The sequence below is a fragment of the Schistosoma mansoni genome, chromosome 1 (genome assembly GCF_000237925.1).
Source record: "Schistosoma mansoni strain Puerto Rico chromosome 1, complete genome".
NCBI classification, from domain to species: Eukaryota; Metazoa; Platyhelminthes; class Trematoda; order Strigeidida; family Schistosomatidae; genus Schistosoma; species Schistosoma mansoni.
The window spans coordinates 28,109,144-28,132,297 of record NC_031495.1 but is presented as its reverse complement, the minus strand read 5'-3'; the positions used below and the strand labels follow the sequence as shown (position 1 = coordinate 28,132,297).

Here is a 23,154-nt window from a genome sequence, read left to right as displayed (position 1 = left end):
ATTAAATTGAGTGAGAGGAACTAACTGGGTATGTATTTAAAACTGCAAACAAACATGTTGGTGCACAGTGTGTAGACCAGAATTTAATGTCTAAAAGATTGAAGTAATTATTAGTGTCAGCAACACAAGGTGACTTATAAAAGAAAAAAAATTACGAAGTGACTTCAATAGTTAGTGTTTGATTTCGTGATTATAGTTAATTACTAACACTTTTACCCAATATTATTAATCAAAAAGCACTTAAATTAATTGATTTAAGAAACGATCATTTTGAATGTTAAGAATCTTTGCAGAAATCCCAATTATTTTATCAATTTTCACTTGATATTTATTTGCAAAGTAGGATATCATAGATAAATTTCCAAGAATATTTGTCCCTATAAGCCAAGATGGATGTTGGCTAACAGTTGAATGCAAGAAGCTCACTTCATTCAATTTGGGACTCTTCAACTAGATGTACCTGCATCTCAGAGTTGATACACATATGTCAATAAGAGACTTATCAATTGCAGTGCTAATCGTCAATGGAAAGATTCAAGCAAACAATACCAAGTGAATTTATGTTTGTCTTCAGTTTAGAAATACTTTCTTAAATACTGAAGACGAATGAAATGATTATTGTAATCTATACTGGTTATAAGGAAATGGAAAGAAATCAAATTTTCGAATAAAATCTAAATAGATTTTATCACAAAGCACCTACGCAACCTAAAATCTATATGGCTGTAGTCAACATAAACTCGTAGTAAAATCTATTTTCTATTCGAAAAATCTCCGCAAACGCTTAATTTTATCAACAATTGTGTGTTTAATAGTGACCGGTTCCTTGGTGAATTTCATATGGTCCTTTATGAAACTGAAATTTTCAGACTGAAACGATAAGCTATCGGTAATAGTAGGTGGAGTTATATGGAAAATTTGTTGTGACTGAAAATATAAATTTTCGGATTCCGACATAGCAGTATAAAAGATTTGTTCTTTTTGGTAGACTTGGAAATATTTGTATGGCTCCTACTTCGGGTTAATGATGATCACTCTTGATGAGTTCAAAATGAGAACAAAATAGCTTTTCATTGTTACCTAGTTATCAACCAGTAATTCAGATGATACCTAATCATGATGAAAACTCACTTCAGAAAAGACAGGCTCCATAAACTTTCCATGTTAACAGATTAAATTTATATCAAAGGTAACATTATTCAGTTATTTAACCATAAATAATTTTTGATAGATAAAAAATTATATAACTTACTGGTTTCGGCAACATTCTGTTTGTATTTGTTAAACGTGGGCGAGATGAATAATTTTCAAATGGTGATATTCTACGTCTTCCTGATGTAGAAGGTGATCTTTCATTTAAATTTGTAGGATATGAGGAGCCAAAACTATATGAATCTTTCATATTTATTTGAGTTGGATAATGGATATCCGTTATATGCTTTTCATCATAAGGAATATTTTTAGTTGTATGAGTATAAACCATTGGTTCTATAAAAGGTTCAAATAAAATATTTTTACGGTTTTTTTAAACTCTTTAAGCATCTTTTCACATCTTATATAAGACAGTTGAAAATATATACTACATCTACTGACAATGAAACAAAATAGATACCTAAAAGTTTCTATAGGTAGTTAATATAATTTTTAACAATTCAGTTTAAAAAAAGGGTAGTTAAATGACTGTAAAACGTTACTTGTTTATGCTTGTTACATGACTTTCTTTACACATGGTTAATATGTATTAAAACTATTCATTAGCATACTTTTGTATTCAATCAGTCAGTCATATACAACATAGAAGCAGTAACATGTGATTATCAATAAGTTTGATGCAATCCATCGGTACAGTGACAAAATCCTCAAGGCAAGTCTTAGATTAGGTATCAGCAGTACGAATCGAGAAGAAAATACGGATTAGTGAAAAAAATTACAAGGAGTTTGGCGGCTGGGGATCTAAGAAAAGATAGAGAGTGAATACGTTTAAATGTTAGAGCTACATTAACTCCTCATTGTGTTAGAAGTTGGATGGGATAAGCTTCTGAGCATATGCTTATTCTTCACAAGCTGCTGAAATACATTGATGTTTCCTAACCCTATTTTAACTGTCATTCTCTGAAATCACCGCTGTTTTTATGGTTGTCTGAACATCTTCCCAACTCATATCAGGGGAACACCATTATGAGGATTAACTAGCAGCTTCCCTCGTTGTACTTGAAATATACTGGACTTTTTCTTTACTAAGTTGAAGGCTAAATGATTTTCTTGCTGTAGCCTTTCTGTGCTCAATAAACAAATGCGTGCTCGTTATAGAGCATGGTCAGAGTCTAGACATGTGCCACAGAATAAGCATCATAGTAAGTAATCATATTACGTTTTTAAACAAGAATGAACAATTTCTGGAGTTTAGGCAGATTGAATAATTATGTATATTACTGTAACAAATGGTGATTCAAACAGTTACATTACAGTTGAATTTCACAAGGGCTAACAAGTTCGTATTTGTTATTAGGCAATGAACAATAAAAACCTAAAATGATCTAAATTCAATACCATATCCGAATATAAAATAGTTATAGTTAAGTCACTAACTATATCCTCAGCAGTTCATCTTCCAAAAAACTTATGGTATGTATATTTAGAAGGATGAGATGAAAAGGTGTATACAATAGGGAAAAATGTTACATATGTTAAGCAAAATTTCTATCGTAAAATAATAAGTAGTCAATATGAATAAATTTTGTTTTAAAAAAGTCTGCTATCTTTTTTAATGATGATTATTCCTGTTATATCGATTGCGTGAGTGAGTTTTTGCCCAGTTGATATATATGAACGAGCTGATTCCCGCCAATGAGAGAGCAGTGATTTTATTGATCGCCCAATGATGCACAAAAGCCGTAAGAGCCGTCTTAAGTACTTATCAGTCCTGATTTCTGCCAAGTCAAGCCAGTTAAGTCCAGAACACCAATAACAACCTCTGCAATATGAATCATTATTCTCAAACATACTGTATATATATACCAAAAAGACAGACCACATTGTACCATCAAATAGAAAATAACATTTGCACAATATTTGGCCAAATGTGGCTATGAATAGGGGGAACAGTAATCAATGGACTATGGATAACTCAAGAACGGTAAATCGTATATAATAGTCTAAAGGTCAAAATAAAGCTTATCATAAGAGGGACACGAATATGGATACTTTAGTTACTTAACAATTACACAATAGGAAATATACATGTCATATTAGTCCATAAATAGTCATCAAAGTTACCAATCATAATTCTCCTCGGAATATAACAATTCCCATGAAAAAAAGACTATTCAAACTAAATGACACTGATAGGCGTTAACCAAAATGTTGATTTTTTTAGTTTACTGATAAGATTTTATAAATTTATGTTTATTATTCATGTAGTTAGTATTAAAACTAGTAGTATATCATCATATTATCTTTGGTTACACCTAAACATCTTTAAAAACATATTAAAATACATGCAAAGTATACTTTCATTTCCTTTTGTATTTTACAAAATAACTTCATTATTTAATTTAAATTAGGTTGAGTCAAAGTACAGAAGGAAACAAAGCAATAAACAGTCAATCAATTGAGAAAAAAAGTCCAAAGATTGATATGTTTTTTCACAAAATGAAGGTTTCTTCTTTGTATTGTCGAGGGTCGTGCAGAATGTTGAAAGTGATTATGGGAACGCTGATTTAGTATGATTTTTATCACATATCACTGAGAAACGAAGACAAGTATATACAGTACTTCTGTTTGTAATTAAGATGTATATTTGTGATAAATATTTAGTGTGTGAATGTGTATTGAATTAGTTTATTGAAACTTGTCATTTGTTTGTATGACATTGAATATAGACGACTTCGTCTGTAAAGATTGTGATCAATTTCTCTAGTATTGAGTAAACATTTCTCTATTAGCCTGGAATTGTAGCATATTATACTATGTAATGAAATGCATAAATATTAGTTACGTTCAGTTGTAAAATAAATTTGTTCAATTCAAAGTATTTATCTAGGTCATCCACAGTTTGTTTTTTACCTACTGTTAATAAATTCTTAACTGGCTTCCTTAATGAACAATCAACTTGATCAGCATGTGGCGTGTGCTGCTGAAGTCGACAGATATAAGTAGTATGTAACATTAGTCGAAAGTGAAATGTCTGGTAGCAGAATGTTAGGAAGATCAAAGAAAATAGAACGAGAACAAAGAATGATTGGTATGGAAACAAAAGAACAATGAATTCTGAGACTATGGACTGATATTTTGCAAATAAAGTATTTACTGTATAATTCTCAGATTTTACTAGGACGTTCTGCGATTTTGTGTTCAAATACATTCGATTGTTGCTCAAACATCGTGGATTGGTTGAAGTAAGACATTAACACCGTTGGATGCCGCCTCAGTGGTCTATCGGTTGAGTGCTCTGGCGCGAGACTGGTAGGTCTCAGGTTCGAATCTCGCGAGTGCGGGATCGTGGATGCACACTGCTGAGGAGTCCCACAATAAGACGAAGTGGCCGTCCAGTATTTCCAGGTTTACCCTGACGGTCTAGCTTCAACTGACTCATGATTTCAACTATGAAAATACTGAAATCTCCGCAAAACCCCTTCTGATCTACATTCGATTGTCCCCACTTGTGTTCTCGTTCACTACAAGCACAATAACATATAAATATTTATTTTTATTTTGTTCAATTATCTTCATTTTATGCATGCTGTGATATGTTTGATTATTAACATGCGTAAAATTATCTGATTTCATCAGAATCACTTGTCACAAACGATATATGTAGCAAATAAGATTTCTTCTCTCGGTTCAGATCCTACCACACATACATACAATTGTTATCTTAACACACTTTTCTCTGCTTTTCACACCAAATGTCTCATACACACTACAGCTAATTCTTACTTTCAATACTGTTAACATGGTTGGTGTTGTAATTTTATGCCCGGCTTTTATCACGTGATTTATTCACCAATTGAAATACGACTTATCCAATCTTAGCACTGTGCCAAATCAATGACGTCCGACCGGTATGAGCTGCCTAGTGTCCTTATTGGTGTTTTGTTCGCCTAGCCCTTCTAGTTGAGTTCAAAACACCAATTACAGCTTGTGCTATGCGAATCATTTATTTCAAACATACTTGGTTTATATACCAGACAGATAGACCGCATCACATCATAAAACAGCAAATAATATTTGTACAAAATCAAGCGAAATGTGGCTGTGAACGTGGGAGATAGTAATCAATAAACTGAATGTAATTTTGGGACAGTAAATCGTATAATAATAATTTATAGGTCAAGATGAAGCTTATAATAAGATAAATATATATATAATGTATATATATATAGTTATACAATAACAATATATGTAGAATAATAGTCCATTAATAGGTCCCAGAAGTTACTCGTACTTATGTCTTCACTATGATATAACAGTTGGATGACCTGTTTAGAATACAGGTAAACAGAGAACCATGTACTTCTTCTCTTTTCGATAATTTTGATGATTGACTATATTTTCTCGAAAAACCTTATACCAGATGGCCGAGTGAAATGTTGAACTTACCTAAAGCTCAGTCGTTGAGAGTTTTTAAAAAATATAAATTTTCCTCCCTTATGCGATAAAATTTAGTTGTTACTAGTTAGCTTTTAATCATAAAAGAATCTATGCTTGTTAGAAATCATGTATTTTTAAAAAAGGTTTAATTCGTATTTCACAAAAAAATATATTCACAGATCTATACATTTTGATCGATTGTACGCTTCTGTGAAACTGTTTAACGAATTGGTATTTCATTGAAACCTTTAATTTATTATCTACGCAACTTTTAAGTAGATAGTAGAGCTAGTTTTGTGAAAAACGCTCCATTTTACCTCCATTCCTATCTAAGTTATATGAATATTTTGTAAGTTCACATCTTTAGATTTTTGTCCAAATATTATTGTATCCTTTCTTGTTGCTAGGTAATTTAACTGATCAATAATGTGATATTTCACTTTAACCGTTATATTATTTAGAAATATAAATTTTTGAAACAAAAAAAACGTTATAACAATCTTCCGCTGACCTCATTATAACACTTGACAGTATAAAAAATGTTACATTCATTATTGTAGTTACCTTAGGTATATGAGATATAGAAAGATTTGAAATGAAATAAATAAGAATAATTTATTTAGAAAATGTCTATAAATATTTATTTTAACAAAAGGTCATATATCTGCTACACAATATAAATTCAGTAAGGAGATTAGATTTACTCTTTATACAACAGCTGATGAATAGTTTAAGGTCATAATAAACATACTCTCTTGTATTTTTATTTTTTCAATGATAATATATTTACAAGAGATTTTGTACAGATTTCCACCTTTAAAATTTAACAAGGGGAGTCAGCTAATCAGGTTTTGCGGTTAACGTTTGTTTAATTGTAGTTTTCAGTATAATTAAAATTATCACAGTATATTTTATTATTAATATGATATCGTTTACATATAATAATAAATCACGAATATAGAGTTTACTTTAACTATTCAGAATACACTTAATAATTTTATTATGAATTAACTTCTTAATAGTAATACTTTATTCTTTAAAGGCTGGAGTAGGGAAAAACTTTCAATGTTTGTATTAGTGGCTGTGACTGAAGGAGTTCAACCATGATAGGAATGACAAAGATGTACCGATTAGACAAAATAACGGAAGAAAGATACTGTGAATCAACAGAAATTACGTAGATGAACTTGCGGTATTCGTGTAAAATATAATGGATATTTTGAGCTTGACCACGTGCAGAATTGTAGGTGAGCACTGTTGGGGAATCCTAAACGTAAACGTAGTTCACTGTTTCTCAATTGTCAATAAGTTAGTGTCAATCGGAATACGTAAGAATTATCCTCTTTGGTTAATATGATTAATAGGATCAATCAGTGTATAGTTCATCAAAAAAAACTAAATTTAAATGGGTTTGTGACTGATTTATTTTGTTTTCAGCGAATATCATACATTCGTTTAATTTTCTACCAAAGTATTTCAAATATGGGGCAAGTAAGATAATTGCCCGTAGGTTAAATTTAAAGAGTCAGGTAAATCACCAGTTACTGTGAATTTACAAAGAAGTTGTTGTTTAAAACGGATAGGTTAGATACATGAATAATAATTAACAACGTGAAAAAGTTGATAGAGATTCAGCCAATAGGATAATAAATCAGAAAATTACTAATAAATATTACAGGTAGTACATAAGCGTTTCTATGATACAGTATGACCTAATGGGATACCACAAATTTGCCTAGATTATTTCGTTTAATAGTGTTTTAAAGACACATGACAAACTATTGAAATATCTTATGGATTCCCTTATGATTTAGACTAGTCCAGCTAAAGGAATACTGGCGATTAAATTCAAGTGACCAACTACTGATCACATTTGTCAATAATAAAAATGAAACGAATTCGCTATTTTTCATATAGAGATAGAAATAGACTTTTGCTTACATTTACACTCGATATATATATAATTTTATTAATAACTAGTGTGAAGAATAATTGTCAATGATGCTTACAAGACAATTTAATCAAACGCTAGTGGTATCTACTGAGTACTAACTGAAAACGTTATATATAGAATAAGTTCAAATGTGGTTGGTACAACAGGGTTAACAAGTACATTCTGTCAAGCTCCTAACCAAAAAAATAAGAGTTCTTTCTCATAACTGTAACACTTTTAATTTCGTAAGTTTCATTACATCAAAAATTGACCTTTTATATGAATTTAGTAATTATGAAGAACCGACTGAAAAATCATGGAGCACCAGGTATGTAGCCACATGAATGGATAACTTCAAATAAATCTCAATATTACACTAATAAATCATAATCGATGAGATTAATACCGACCATAACTCTAAGTGAACGTAACACCAAGAGGTCTGAACTAACAACTTAACAGTATTATGCTCCATGAAAAATTGTGACAGTTTTTGAATCAGTCATATCTTTAGTTATCGATGACAACTGTATAGTTTTAAATTCACCCTGAAACAAATGTCTAGTTTACAATACTTTCCGATTGTTCTTCAGTCCTTATCTAATAATGAATAAAATTATTTTAAAACACTTTTCATGTATATTCACCGTATCAAGTATTTGTACATGGTGTTTATGAAGTCAATCATTCACAAAATGATTTAACTGAAATTGAAATGTTTCATTGTGAGACAAGTTTATTTTGTTAATGGTTTTTCAAAAAATGGGGTAATCATTCTCTAAAAACAATCTATAATTTGAGAGGATTCATGAGTCGATCTAGGTTAGATCACCAAAAAAACCTGCAAACACTGGACGACCATATCTTTCTATTATGGAACTCCTCACCAGTCCGCACCACGATCCCTCATTCAGGATTCAAACTCAGGACCTTCAGTTTTGCTCACAAACGCCTAACCTCTTGACTTTTGAGCCGGTATTTACAGGTGTTAAGGTCTAACTACTACCGATCCATCATCTTGCGCAACTTTTTATCCATTGTCTTCGTCGGTTGACTATCTCTCACTCTACACTAATCGGACTCCACTGGTCCATAGTTCGAGCCCAGCGTGCAGGATCATGGATGCGCACTGCTGAAAAGTCCCATTCTAGCACCATACTACCGTCCAGTGCTGTCAAGTTTCCAATGATTGTATAGCTTGAATTGACTCATGAATTCAACCATTAAAACTTAATTCCATTTCCGCAGACCCCTATTCAGATTAAAATCATTTTATCTATTTCTCATTATAATTCATATTTATTTTATGAATGAATTATCTATAAGCTAATGTTCATTATTTCTAATAACAAATAAATCATATTGATTAGAATAATACATAGAACAAATGAATTCTATTAAATTATTTAATATCTCTTATTTACCTTATGAAGTATCCTATTTTTATTTTTCCATTTAAAAACGAAAAAAAAATAGATAAAAAGAATAAATAATTAATTAAATGTTTATTATCATTATTAATGTAATTGTTTATGTCCATTGTTTTAATTGATTTATATACGTGTTATTTACAGTTGATTAATGTTGTTTGTTTTCTTTTTGTTGTTGTTGTTGTTTTTGATTATTTAATATGAAAGAAAATAAATATGGATTAGATAATTAACTGGAAAATAAAACATTAAAACAGAATAAATTATGCACACACACACACACAAAGATGTAACATTAATTTTTGTTTTAGACAATTAACAGTATGAAAATCTTTTTGGAATAAAATAAATATGTACCTGTTATATCCCGTAGAGAATGATGAATGGTAACTTTGAAGACTATTTATGGACTAATATGATATGTATATTTCCTATTGTGTAATTGTTAAGTAACTAAAGTATCCATATTCGTGTCCCTCTTATGATAAGGTTTATTTTGACCTTTAGACTATTATATACGATTTACCGTTCTTGAGTTATCCATAGTCCATTGATTACTGTTCCCCCTATTCATAGCCACATTTGGCCAAATCTTATACAAATGTTATTTTCTATTTGATGGTACAATGTGGTCTGTCTTTTTGGTATATAGATACAGTATGTTTGAGAATAATGATTCATATTGCAGAGGTTGTTATTGGTGTTCTGGACTTAACTGGCTTGACTTGGCAGAAATCAGGACTGATAAGTACTAAAGACTGCTCATTCGGTTTTCCATTCATCATTGTTCTGATCGATAATTCTCTCCCCTCTGATAGGCGATCTTATAACGTCACATATATTAACAGGGCACGCAAGCAATCGACATAACACATCTAATTATGAAAATATAATAATGATGTTTTTTTTCACTGGGGTATTTAACAATTTACGAGTTTAATATCAATTTTAGTGGTGGTGGTGGTGATTTTTAAAAAAGTTTGTTTTCTGTAATAACTTATAATGAAATTCAGTAAGTTAGTTTGATTCTATTTGAAACTCATCAACTGTATAATTTAACATTGTACTGTTGGTGTTTATATTGTGACATGAAGGTAATACTCTTCAAAAAACGGAATCACTTCAAAATTACCCTTCTAGAGTAATTATCATTCTTATCACTGTTCATAGTCTTAAAGTCAACATTGATAAGTCATTCTAAATTTTTTTGGAACTACTTAAGATCAATATATAAGAACTTTCGTCTAAATTAGAGCGAATAGTTTCACAGTATTTGGGCGCCGAGTTGATGTTAGACATTAAATAGGAAGAATATATTTGTAAAATCTCTTATTTAAGATTAAATTACCTAAACATATGGAGAAAAGTTATTTAATCTCTTGAAATAGTTTTCGGGAATAATTTACTGCACTGAAATAAAATGAAGCACCAATACTTCACAAAGTCTGTTGAAAGTCTAGTGCTCTATTTTCGCTTGCTTATTTATTTTCGACACAATTAGTTGATGAGTAAGATATATATTTAAAGGATGCTCAGGTGTTAAGTATGGGGATAATCTATGAAAAATAGGTTTCCAAAAATATGATAATCTTACACATCTTACTGAAATGTCCAGATGATATATTTTACATTACATCATTCAATGATTATCAAGAAAATTATTTGAAATCAGAGAGCATTGAACAGCTGTTTCATTACAATATGGGTCTCATTAGTAGTGAAGACTCACTAATGTCAAAACTTTCGCTGAAGTTAGCTACATTCGGGTCAATTACTAAAACCGACCAACCATCAGTAAACTGTTTAACATTAATTATGCTCTATAACACAGTGTTTAACACTTTTTGTATTCGTGTTCACTAAAATAGTTCAGATAACTGGTTTCTTAATCAGAATATACATATATCAATATGTTTATTTGCTAGCTTCCTGACTAGTATTTATCCTTTAGATTAATTTCTATATATATGTTCATCGTTGTATATTATTATTATTTTGCTTCAGTTTTGCTTTAGAACTAAGCAACAGAAGCTCAGTGTATTCAAATAGGAAACTGTCAGAAACTAAATATCTATTCCAACACAGTTCGTCAGTTTTCAGCAGTGCTCATTTATAACTGCTCATGAAGTTTAAATCAAGATTTAAGATTCTCATAGAAGGAAGCCAACAGGTTATTGTTTGAACCCAACGGCTTAAATTCTCTATTTTTAGTACGAGATTTAAATATTAACAATTTGCTCTTTGAGAAAACGTAAAAGCTTAGCAAATAACCAAAAGTCATTCGACAAACTATATAACTGAACAACACTAGATGATTAAAGCTGTGAAATGCAAAGAACTCACTAAATAGTGTCAATTTTGGGTTTGATCCCTTTCGAAATCTTGGTTTAACAATAATAAGGACTTCTTGAGTAAAAGGAAGCTATCTAGTGTTTCTTAGCGCTCACTAGTTTTCTAATTGATATCGTTCTGTAATAGAGTTATCCTTGATTGACGAAGTCCTCTCTAGCTCTCAATCTTTTTGGTGTATACATTCCTCTATGCATATGATACAATCCTATATGCTTTTGTAAAATGAAGTAAAGATCACTGGGAAACAATTTTACGTCAGAGAAATCACACCATCTTGCTCTTCTCATTAACTTTGAAATAAAAACGATTACAATGATAATCTTTCCCTTTCAGTCAACTTTGCAATAGCTCAGTTTCTCTTCAAAGTTCTCAAGAAATATGATAAATGTATTTGAAATTTGTAGACCAGAAAATTAATTCTTAAAAATGAATATATCAGTAACAGTTACTCGGAAAGATATTATTACCACCTTTTTTTCCCTGAAACAGAGTCACCTTTAAATTACTTTAATTTTTGTGTTAAACACGAATCTGTTACTTCTTTTACTCATTGTTTACCTATCCATTTTATTAATACGGTGATTCTGAAACGACTGACAACATATATTTAATTGGAAATTAGCTAAATTCTAAAACACATTTAAATTAAATTATGGAATATTATGCATCAACATTCTTTGCGAAAGATCATCTTTTTTTTCAGAAAAAGCATGTTTTTATCATTCTCTAAGCTAGATGACATTAGTATAGAGAGGGTACTTGTATTAATTAGTACTTATACAAAATAGCTTGACATTTATTTGAATAATATTGTCTAACGATGTGTAGTTTAGCATCTTGTCATCACTCAACTGATATTCAAAAGTAAATCATGATAAACAAAGTGTTGATATATTGTTTACTTTAGTTAAGTAATATTTAAAGTTTCCACGAAAAGTAACAACAAGAAATGGTAAACAAATTAATTTATTTTTAGCTGAGAAAATGATGTTGATTTGTAAGATCCCCTGTCTACATATATCATTGTGTAATGTCTTACATGGTAATGGGCTCATCTATTTCGTGTCAGTATGAACGTTTATCTTTAGATGTTGTTGTCAAATGAAGTGTCAACTTAGCAATGTAACCTATAATATTTTGAACTTAAATCATGCGCATTGATACAGTTGAGATAAGTAAATTGTCATAATTATCACTATACGGATTATACCTTACTGGTGAAATTGCATTAAAGTTTCGGTTGAAAGATTTCACATCTATAGAACGAAAACTATCGATGTTGTGTTCCAGTATATAAATGATAAGTTTATTGCGTTAAATATGTAATATATTCATTTGATGACTCTAGCTCTCTATATCTTTCTTCATTCTATAGTCTTATTTATTGATTATGCGTAAGATGAGTTCATTTGTTCACGCAATAACTCTCCTTAATTTTATGAAAATATCTCCTGAAAACTCCGGTGTTCTATTTCTCTTAGCCTGATTTCATGAAATATTTTAATTCGCTGCATTTACTCTGTTCTATAGCATGTGACTTGTAAGGTTTAATTTTTATAGTTTCTGCTCTACTTTTCAACTGAAACTCTCAAACTATTGCTGCTTCATTAACCTTAAGCAGTTTGTAAGCCTTTCTTTTGAAATACATACTCTCTTAATGAGATTCTGCATATGTCACACTTTAATATACGGTTTTAATGCTTACTTTATACTACATTTGAGATATTATGAGATCACCTTGGTGCCGACGAAAGGAACTTAATCAGAAATGTAATAACAGGATGAAGTTAACATATCCCCCTGTGTCCCAGACTAGCTCACTAGAGGAAGATGACCAGAGTCAGCAGGGAATATGTAAAACTTCACGAGCATCACGAAAGAATGAATAGCAAGCACCCAACTCATGTGCAATATATACATTACAAAAATGTCCTTGTAAAGTCTCACAAAATAACGTGCAAAAGAGAAAAAGAACCAAAGAGGTTTAAGATTCTTCCAAGTGGGAAACACAACATAATGAAGGATGCTTTTGGTGGGAAAATAATAAATTCAAATTTCCATAATTAAATTTAAAAAACAGGAAGTTTACTAAGTAATTTCTGAGGTTCTAGCGTCCCCAATACTTTATGATCACAATTATATTCGGTATGTTTTCAAGGATGTATGCCAACATGGAAATTTGCAGTTAACAATAGCTTTGTTTTTGCTCTCTTTGAAAGAAAATGACATTCATGTATGTTTATTTTTCATATAACATGGTCCATGTCAAAAATACTCTGAAATGTTTTGATTATCAAGTTAAGAATTAGGTTAAATATCTTCTCTATTTTCTTCCTTGTATAATCTGATCATTTTGTTTCACAATTTTAAATATACCTTCTATTTTTCTATGATCTGTTCTAGAAAAAACTTCTGTTAATGTGTTTATAGAACACAATAGTAAGATTATAATTAGAAAACGATTTCATAATAGTGAGTTGATATCTCCCAAAAGACCTGTTTAAACTCCACTGGTTAATGCTTCTCACTAGAACTCCAAGAAATACTTCATGGAGCCAGTCGCTAGTGAGCATATGATCATTATCAGGAGGGGGTTTTGTGGAGATTTTAGTCATTTTATATAGTTGAGATACATAGACAAATTTTACAATCTATTACTTAAATACTTCAAATATACATTTATGACTTGTTATAGTCTGTGACATATCAGCCAGGGATTGGATCATTTTAATAAAAGCAAACAATAAACAGAACAATGTAATTCTATGTCACTATGGACGAAAAACATCCAATTGCTGACGAGAGCAGAATAAATGCAATTGTTTATATTGAAATTCGTTGTAAAAAATATATACCGCCTGAATATATTTTTTTTCTTTTTCTTTGACCGATACTTTTATCTATATCCCTTTATTCACTAACATATTTAATGGTAGAATAAGCAATTATTCAGATGAGATGAAATATGTTTTTGATTATGCAACTAAAAATATGAATTAACGTTGCCCTAGAATCATTATTAAATAAATTTATTTATTAGCCAAATCTAAAAAAATGATCAGTATTAATTACAATAAGAGCGCGTTTTTGTTATATACACAGTAAGTACATTAAACACTTTTGTATTAAAAAAAGATTTTATTACCCTTGAATTCTACTAATTTGAGATATTCTTTAAGTCACCATTCGTTAGTTGTGAATAAAATAATTAATATCATGTCTGTTCAGTATTGCTGTTTGAACTCTATCAACCAGTCTGCCTTTTACTATTTAACTAAGTAACCTGTGGCAGTGGTCAATCATTTGCTAGATTTTAGATGGTTGGAAGTAAGACGAAGCTATGGATACATGCTTTATTTCCTTCTACATACATCTTACTGTTCAGTGCCTTCTGATTTAAGATAGTTACCTGATTGATGTTTTACTATGCGGAACGTATACTTCGTCAATGATTATTACTTTTAAATCAGTATCAGTTTAAAGTTAAAAATTAACATAAATGTTTGAATTTAGCTCCTCAAAGCAGAAGGAATATTTTATAATTCCTGAAGTCCTTTTCATTTCAGGAGAATTAGATAAAAAAATATTAGTTTCTGGGATTTTCGTTGAATGAAAAATGGAATCGAATTCTTTTGTTTGTTTTTAATCAGAAATACGTAATGAATGTTTTCCATTTTTTATAGATGAATGTCACACTTGAAATATACATTCACAGTATGTAATTCTACAAGTACTTGGTACTATGCTGAACATTTAAATATTTTAGAAGTCGATAAAGTTCATGGAAAATATTGTGTATATTTCTGACGTCAAATATTTCTCACACGTCACCAATTATTTTAATTTGTCAATATTTATGGTAATGATTATGCTTGTTACGAACCCCAAAATGTACAAAACTGAGATATTCTTCAATTTGAGTTGTGTCGAAATTTTTAAGAATTAATTCAACTCTATAAATCATGCTGCCATTCAATATCATCTAAGTTAAATAACCAGTTTGAGCAGCAATAACACGTGATTTAGAATTTATACATCAGTAATATATATCTCAGCTCATTGTTTGTTAACTTTTTTTTCAAAAGCATTTGAAATCTCTGAGATCTTTTTTGTTTCAGCGTATTATTTTATCTAGTAATAGTTTCGTTTTTACATTAGACATTCAACTGAAGATATAAAAACTTTTACACTGCAAAGGTTTCGAGGCTTTTTAAAATATTTGAATGATAAGAGGAGCTGATTAGAAGTATTCATTCAGAGTTAGAGTTGTTGATGAATGTATGCTATTGATTGAGGTTCGTCTTGGTTATCAGACGGACTTATATCTATAATTATGAGTTTTTGGGGTATATTTTGCTTTGAGTTTTTTAACAAAGCTTTCTATTTAACTTTCATCTTCTCACTGAAGTTTCTGGTTGGCCTGGAGCATCGGAAGTGTGACTAGCAGTATCAGAATCGAAAAATAATTTATAGCAATAAAAAATTCTCAAGGATTAAAATGCAAATGTCATTTGGTGCTAATTTTGCAAATTTGTTTTAATTGTTACAAGCTTTCTTATTATACTGCTTTAGAGTAACAATCCGACTATTTGTAACTACAGATTTTGTGATTATTTTACCGATTGTTAACATATTCACTGATTTTGGTCGGTTTTATTATAAACGGAGTAGAATAACTCCATATTTAACCCTTTGTTCTTAAATACTTTAAAAGATACTGTTCTTCCGATGAGTAACTACATGAAACCATGATCATAAAAATTGCATAACCACAGATTGCACACTCTGTAGTTAAGACCGCTTCCCTATACATTATCAGCGATTGTTGTTTAAATAATCAGAGAAAAGTGAGTTACGTAACTTTTATCCATTCATTTTTCAGCATGTAGTTTTCACTAAATATACAATTTGAACTTCAACTTTACTAAAAATAGAAATTATATCAGACTCGTCGTGAACTAAATGAAATAATCCATCAAAATCTTGATTTACTAGATACATAAATGAGTTGAAATTGCAGTTTTAGGATAATGATATTATTAGTCATTAAAAAGAAGTAAAATAATAACCGTGTTTATCATTTCTTTCTGGATAGAGATTATTTAATTAGATTGTTACTCATTGCGCAGTTGGATAAACTTCATCTACATGAAGAATGATTATATTTGTGTCGGTTTGTTAAATCTCGGTATGTAGAAGCGTTTTCGATCTAATTTTAATTACTAACTAATAAATGTTTCGTATATCTTTGTTATAGGATCATCCTGACAATAGATAATGATGCTATTATTCAGATCGCCATCAAAATCTTCGAATTCAAACGGTTCCGCTAAAGGAATAATACATTAGCAAAAGTGTTCACCTGAACTACAATTCTTCTTTACCATCTGAGAACTATGGTAATTTTGTATTACTGTTCAATGAATGCATAGGTCAGTAAAGCTCTAACAAAAACTTTCTTTTTCCAACTATCTAATGACAATAAAATATTGAAAACAAAACAGAATAATTTTGAAGTATGAAACACAAGCCTGTTTATTTTAAGTAAATTTACTTGGTTTATGGAAAATGTTAATAACTTACCATTCATTCTTGGAGAGAAAGATGATGGTGAAACTCTAGTTGGTAGATATTGATGTTTTACAACTGAAGATTTTCGAAATCCTTCAGAATAACGCCCTGGACTTGAACCTCCTGAACCAGTTAAATTAGAATCATTTGGTTGATCAAAACGTGGTACATCCAGTGAAAAGCTTTTTGTAGATAGTAGTGGATCTGTTTGTTGATATATTAATATAAACAAAAGAGAATATTGAAATTGTTTAGTTCTATATATTTTGCTTTGAAATATTTCGTTTATAAAAACTCTAAGAAAAGTGAACATTATATTTTCTATTAAACGGTTACATGTAAAATTAAAAAAATCAATAATGCAGTACTCATTGATTTTCTTTCAAATGGTGCCATATTTTTAATTACCTATTTATATCAATATAATTGAAAATTAATGAAGCAGTAATCCGGAAAACACCTTAAGAATTTACTTAATAGGTCCTGTAAAGGTAAAAGATTCTGTTAGGTCTCATCAGAAAAATTTGAGTTTTATTCCTTGTATCCAATATGTTCAAATATGTTTCATTTTTATGCACAAAATAATATCAAAGAATGAAAGTTTGATTACCTTCTTAATCAAATGTGAATAACAATAACCGTGATAAAGGCCAGTTGGTAACTGTTAATTTGTTGTTGTTTCCCACAATATGAATTTATTTTTCTGTCAGTGAATGAATAAACAATGCTTTAGTAAACTATTGTCCATAATATACTCTTTGGTTCGTAAGCACATTCACTAAGAAATGTAATTTTATACAACTACTTTTTAAACACTAAACCGAATGATTATATGGTGTAAGCTTACGCCATTTCGACATCCAGTACTGAAGCGTCACTTAGAGACATATTTTAATTAGATTAGATAAATCTAATCTCTGAGGACATATTAATGGATTTCAGCTAAAAGATGTTCAATAATGAAAAGTGTAAAATCCATGAAGCCTCATGATAATTGACTTTAGTTCAGGAGAAAAGTATATTACCGTAGAACTGGAACTCATTTCAGATCTATAGCACACGAGTAAATAACTTTACATTTCCCTAAAAAATTCGGTTAAACTAAATTACGATGCCGATTGATTCTAAAGTTATCTTTCAAACAATCAGTAAAGAATGTGCATAAAATAAGTGTTTTACATCAGAACTATTAAAATATGCTAGAGTATAGGGATTTTAGTAAGTCTAATATTTTTTTCAAAGTTGACTATTTCCCATCTAAAAAATCTAACCAAATTTTCTCTTGTTGCGATAACACAGCCTACATGTAGTTTTTCAGATCGTTATAGTTATATATAAATTAACAGAAAAGTTTACTGCTTACAAGATCATATTGAAATGGTCTGAAAAAACAGTAGCATATTGACTCCACCGAATACATTATTATTATTATTCAGTAAACCATTGGTAAAAATTACTTTTTTAAGACTTTACTATGGTCAAAGTAAATTTGAAAGAAAAGCCAATTGATTCATATATTACTGAGAATCTATATAAAATGTATCAGTTTATACGTTTAACGCAACCGTTTCCAATCCATGATCACAAAAAGAAATTTTCCTTATAATTTTAAACGTTCCTTGTTCTATACAAAATATTTCTATTCAAAAATGAACAATATTTGAGCCAAACAATTGTTTTCAACAACTTCATCATCAGGTTCTACAATTATAAGTCCATAATTATCGTGATATTTTACAAAGGCTAAAATAAGGCATGCACTAATGAATTTGACAATGTTATATGTTAAAATTGGTGAACGTTTGCATCTGTTACGACATATATACTTCAAAATTGTGTTATTTGTAAATTAGAAAGGTCATTTAATAAAGGTCAAGATGATTTGCAATAAAGCGTCCAGTCACAATCAGTATAATAGTAATATAGGAAAAATGAAAAAGATCGTGTGAATATAATGCATACTAGAATAATTTCATCTTGTCTTGAGACAATAATGATAAATAGTAATAATAATAAGATTGTTGTGTGAATATAATATGTAATAAAAGGGGGTGTTACCAAGGTAATTACGACAAACGAATTGGGAATGATCGATGTGAAGATTAAGATAGAGGGGGGGAGAGGTTTATAATATTTAGTTTAGGAATCCAGTGCTCCAGTAGTAGGCCAAGGTTAACACAGAGGCTGGATATACCTTTTCTGGATACTTCTGGATATTTCTATTATGATGTTTATGTAATGCATGATATAAAGTATTTATTTTTTTCGAAATCTGTACACAATACTCGAAAGTAGCTTCGAATAATTCCGTTTGTTTTATCTTTCCATATTATGTCTAAACTGTTGGTTTTATATTGACAACTTCCGTATGTAGGTTCAGTTAACAACTAAGATCACTAAATCATTTATTAATGACGTGTGACTTTTAGAATCGGATATCTCATCTAAAATCAATATGTATATATATTTCACAATCTCAGTCAACTGTATCCTTTTTTGCTGACGTATACATACTACTTCTTAAAATAAAAAAATCAGTAACACAGAATTTCTTGTTAGACTCTTGAATAAAAAACTATATTGAAAATAGAAAAGAGATCAATTCTCAGATCAAAATGTTTATTACAACAATATTTGATCTTATCAATTTTTGATCAACATATATCAACGTTGTTTTTTTTTTAAAAATTTATTTTCTTAACTAGTCACATGATTTTATAAATTCGCTTTAACTCGATATAAACACTATAAACATTTTTCATGTAATTTAGTTTTCATTTTCATTCGATATATTTTGTAGAAAATATATCTGGATGGTTAGAAAATGACTTTCATGACCAATAATTATTATACTTGCAATCATGAATCCATTGAAGCTAGATCACCATGAAAAACCTGGAAGCACTGAACAGCCGTTTCCTCGTATTGTGGGACTCCTCAGCAGTGCGCATCCACGATCCCACCTCGAGAGATTCGAACCCAGGACCTACCAGAGCACTTAATCGATAGACCAACCAATCCACGAAATTGAGCAACCGTCCACCATTGTTTTTAGTGAGTTGGTATTTCACACACCGTTGGATGCCGGCTCAGTGGTCTATCGGTTAAGCATTCACGAGCGAGACTGATAGATCCTTGGTTCGAATCTCGCCAGGCGGGATCGTGGATGCGCACTGCTAAGGAGTCCCACAATAGGAGGAAACAGCCGTCCAGTGCTTCCAGGTTTTCAATGGTGATCTGGCTTCAATTGATTCATGATTTAGACTATAAAATTACTAAAATTTCCACAAACTCCCTTCTGATAATAATAATTCACTGAAGAACAATTAAAAACTGTTAAGCATGCAACAATTAGGATGAAATATTTATCATAATGAAAATATATTTACACTTGAAAATTACCTAAATAAAAGTAAATGTTTCCATTCTAAATTTTAAATATATAATAATTGTAATAACAATTAGCTTTGTGTATAAATTTTTTAAACATTTTTGGTAATTATGAGAAGAGTATTGATATTTATAAAATCATAGTTTAAAGGTTTCATTGTCTTCAACAATGTTGATTCTTTTCAAAACATACAAGACAATCATTTATACCCAGTAGTATTGTAACTACATTCCCATCCACTTCAATTGATAATCAGTATTTTGTTGGAATTATGTGAGTTGAGTAGTATATTATATATTTGTATTGTCTCAATGAGTGGAAAATTGAATTTCTGACGTTTCATGACATAGTATTGTATTTCTACAGATAATATAATAAATAACCAAATCAAATCAATACAATTTTAACTAGTACCATAAAATTATCTAGCCCTTGTTTAATGTTTAATAAGTGTGCAGTTTCCAGCAGTTTTTGGCAACTTTTTCGTCCATTAAATAGGTTAGCACTGAGCATAAAGGTATAATTTTTCTATCGAATATTTCATCTCAAGCATCTGATAAATATCAAGATCTATTTCGAATGAGCTCTTCAGTGTAGCGCATTCTAACATGCCAAATGAAAAAAAAGAATTTGAAATTTGGTCTTGAAATTGAATTCCTAGTGAAAATTACGCTCATATACAACAATAAAACATCAGGTGAAGGAAATAAGACGCTTGAAAATGCTAGATTCTACATACGTATTAAGTACTAAAAACGGAGTTATAACCTCTGCCAAAAAGTACAAAACAAAAAAATCAAATATCTATTCCAAAATAGAACAAATATGATCTTGTTGATAGTATATTATCTAGGTCAAAAGGGAGGAAAGATATGTTTGTATTCATGTATTCATGATTTGGCTATATAGTTTAACATATCATATAATGTTTTTAACATCAATTTGAAAGTTGTTAAAAATAGTTATATTTTTACCGAAACATAAAACAAATGAGGTACATGTACTATTTTATGATAAATATTTTGAGAAATGTGACCAATTTAAGTTAGTTATGTTAAACAAGGATTTCCAATGACTGAACACTTGAACGATATGTAATTCAAATGTTTGTATAAGCTATTTATATATTACTAATGATCAATTGTTTTAACCGAAAATTGAATACATGAAAATTGTAATATTTTGAAGCAGTTTGTTACATAATCAATATTTAAAAAGCCAAGGAAACAACAAATTATTTGAAAGGTTAATTTAGTCTACTAAATGTACTTTTAAGTCAACATATTAGCTTCTCTCATTCTTAGAGTTTATAGTGTTGTCTATTTTTATTCGTATATGTTGAATTGAAGCAGAATTTTATGTAAAGTGTTTTGTATCTTAAACTTTGTATTCTTATTTTAGAAATTATTTAGTTGATAATACATTCATACTCTTTGATATTGTGAGGAACACTGATTTTTATACACATTCTGTGTTGATAGAAAGCAGATCATAAGTGAACCAGTTACCTTGCAACTCAGTAGTGTATAAATGACTGGTAGAGCTTCTAATGTTGAGTACCTGAATTAATGAAATATTTAACAGATTGCTGATTAAGAGTACAAATAAATTTTGTCTTCTGGAAGTCAACGTATGTTCACCTGAAAACAGATATCATGATTGCAAGTATAATAATTATTGGTCATGAAAGTCATTTTCTAACCATCCAGATATATTTTCTACAAAATATATCGAATGAAAATGAAAACTAAATTACATGAAAAATGTTTATAGTGTTTATATCGATTTAAAGCGAATTTATAAAATCATGTGACTAGTTAAGAAAATAAATTTTTAAAAAAAAAACAACGTTGATATATGTTGATCAAAAATTGATAAGATCAAATATTGTTGTAATAAACATTTTGATCTGAGAATTGATCTCTTTTCTATTTTCAATATAGTTTTTTATTCAAGAGTCTAACAAGAAATTCTGTGTTACTGATTTTTTTATTTTAAGAAGTAGTATGTATACGTCAGCAAAAAAGGATACAGTTGACTGAGATTGTGAAATATATATACATATTGATTTTAGATGAGATATCCGATTCTAAAAGTCACACGTCATTAATAAATGATTTAGTGATCTTAGTTGTTAACTGAACCTACATACGGAAGTTGTCAATATAAAACCAACAGTTTAGACATAATATGGAAAGATAAAACAAACGGAATTATTCGAAGCTACTTTCGAGTATTGTGTACAGATTTCGAAAAAAATAAATACTTTATATCATGCATTACATAAACATCATAATAGAAATATCCAGAAGTATCCAGAAAAGGTATATCCAGCCTCTGTGTTAACCTTGGCCTACTACTGGAGCACTGGATTCCTAAACTAAATATTATAAACCTCTCCCCCCCTCTATCTTAATCTTCACATCGATCATTCCCAATTCGTTTGTCGTAATTACCTTGGTAACACCCCCTTTTATTACATATTATATTCACACAACAATCTTATTATTATTACTATTTATCATTATTGTCTCAAGACAAGATGAAATTATTCTAGTATGCATTATATTCACACGATCTTTTTCATTTTTCCTATATTACTATTATACTGATTGTGACTGGACGCTTTATTGCAAATCATCTTGACCTTTATTAAATGACCTTTCTAATTTACAAATAACACAATTTTGAAGTATATATGTCGTAACAGATGCAAACGTTCACCAATTTTAACATATAACATTGTCAAATTCATTAGTGCATGCCTTATTTTAGCCTTTGTAAAATATCACGATAATTATGGACTTATAATTGTAGAACCTGATAAGGAAGTTGTTGAAAACAATTGTTTGGCTCAAATATTGTTCATTTTTGAATAGAAATTA

General features: G+C 29.8%; 2 protein-coding genes across 2 annotated transcripts in view; one reads left to right on the top strand and one right to left on the bottom strand.

Moving 5' to 3' along the window:
* The window catches only part of Smp_172390 (putative udp-galactose transporter), a gene marked incomplete at both ends in the record, with an annotated part of 68,535 nt that extends 58,606 nt beyond the window's left edge, over window positions 1–9,929 (top strand). The window contains one exon of the mRNA XM_018793924.1: window positions 9,908–9,929. Coding sequence (XP_018648388.1) covers window positions 9,908–9,929 — 22 coding nt within the window. The remainder of the gene's footprint in view (window positions 1–9,907) is intronic.
* Window positions 760–23,154, bottom strand: part of Smp_092020 (putative cement precursor protein 3B variant 2) — a gene marked incomplete at its 3' end in the record, with an annotated part of 82,466 nt that continues 60,071 nt past the window's right edge. The window contains exons 7-9 of the mRNA XM_018793923.1: window positions 16,891–17,082; window positions 1,253–1,488; window positions 760–927 (exon numbers count right to left, since the gene is read on the bottom strand). Of these exons, the coding sequence (XP_018648387.1) occupies window positions 760–927; window positions 1,253–1,488; window positions 16,891–17,082 (596 nt within the window). The remainder of the gene's footprint in view (window positions 928–1,252; window positions 1,489–16,890; window positions 17,083–23,154) is intronic.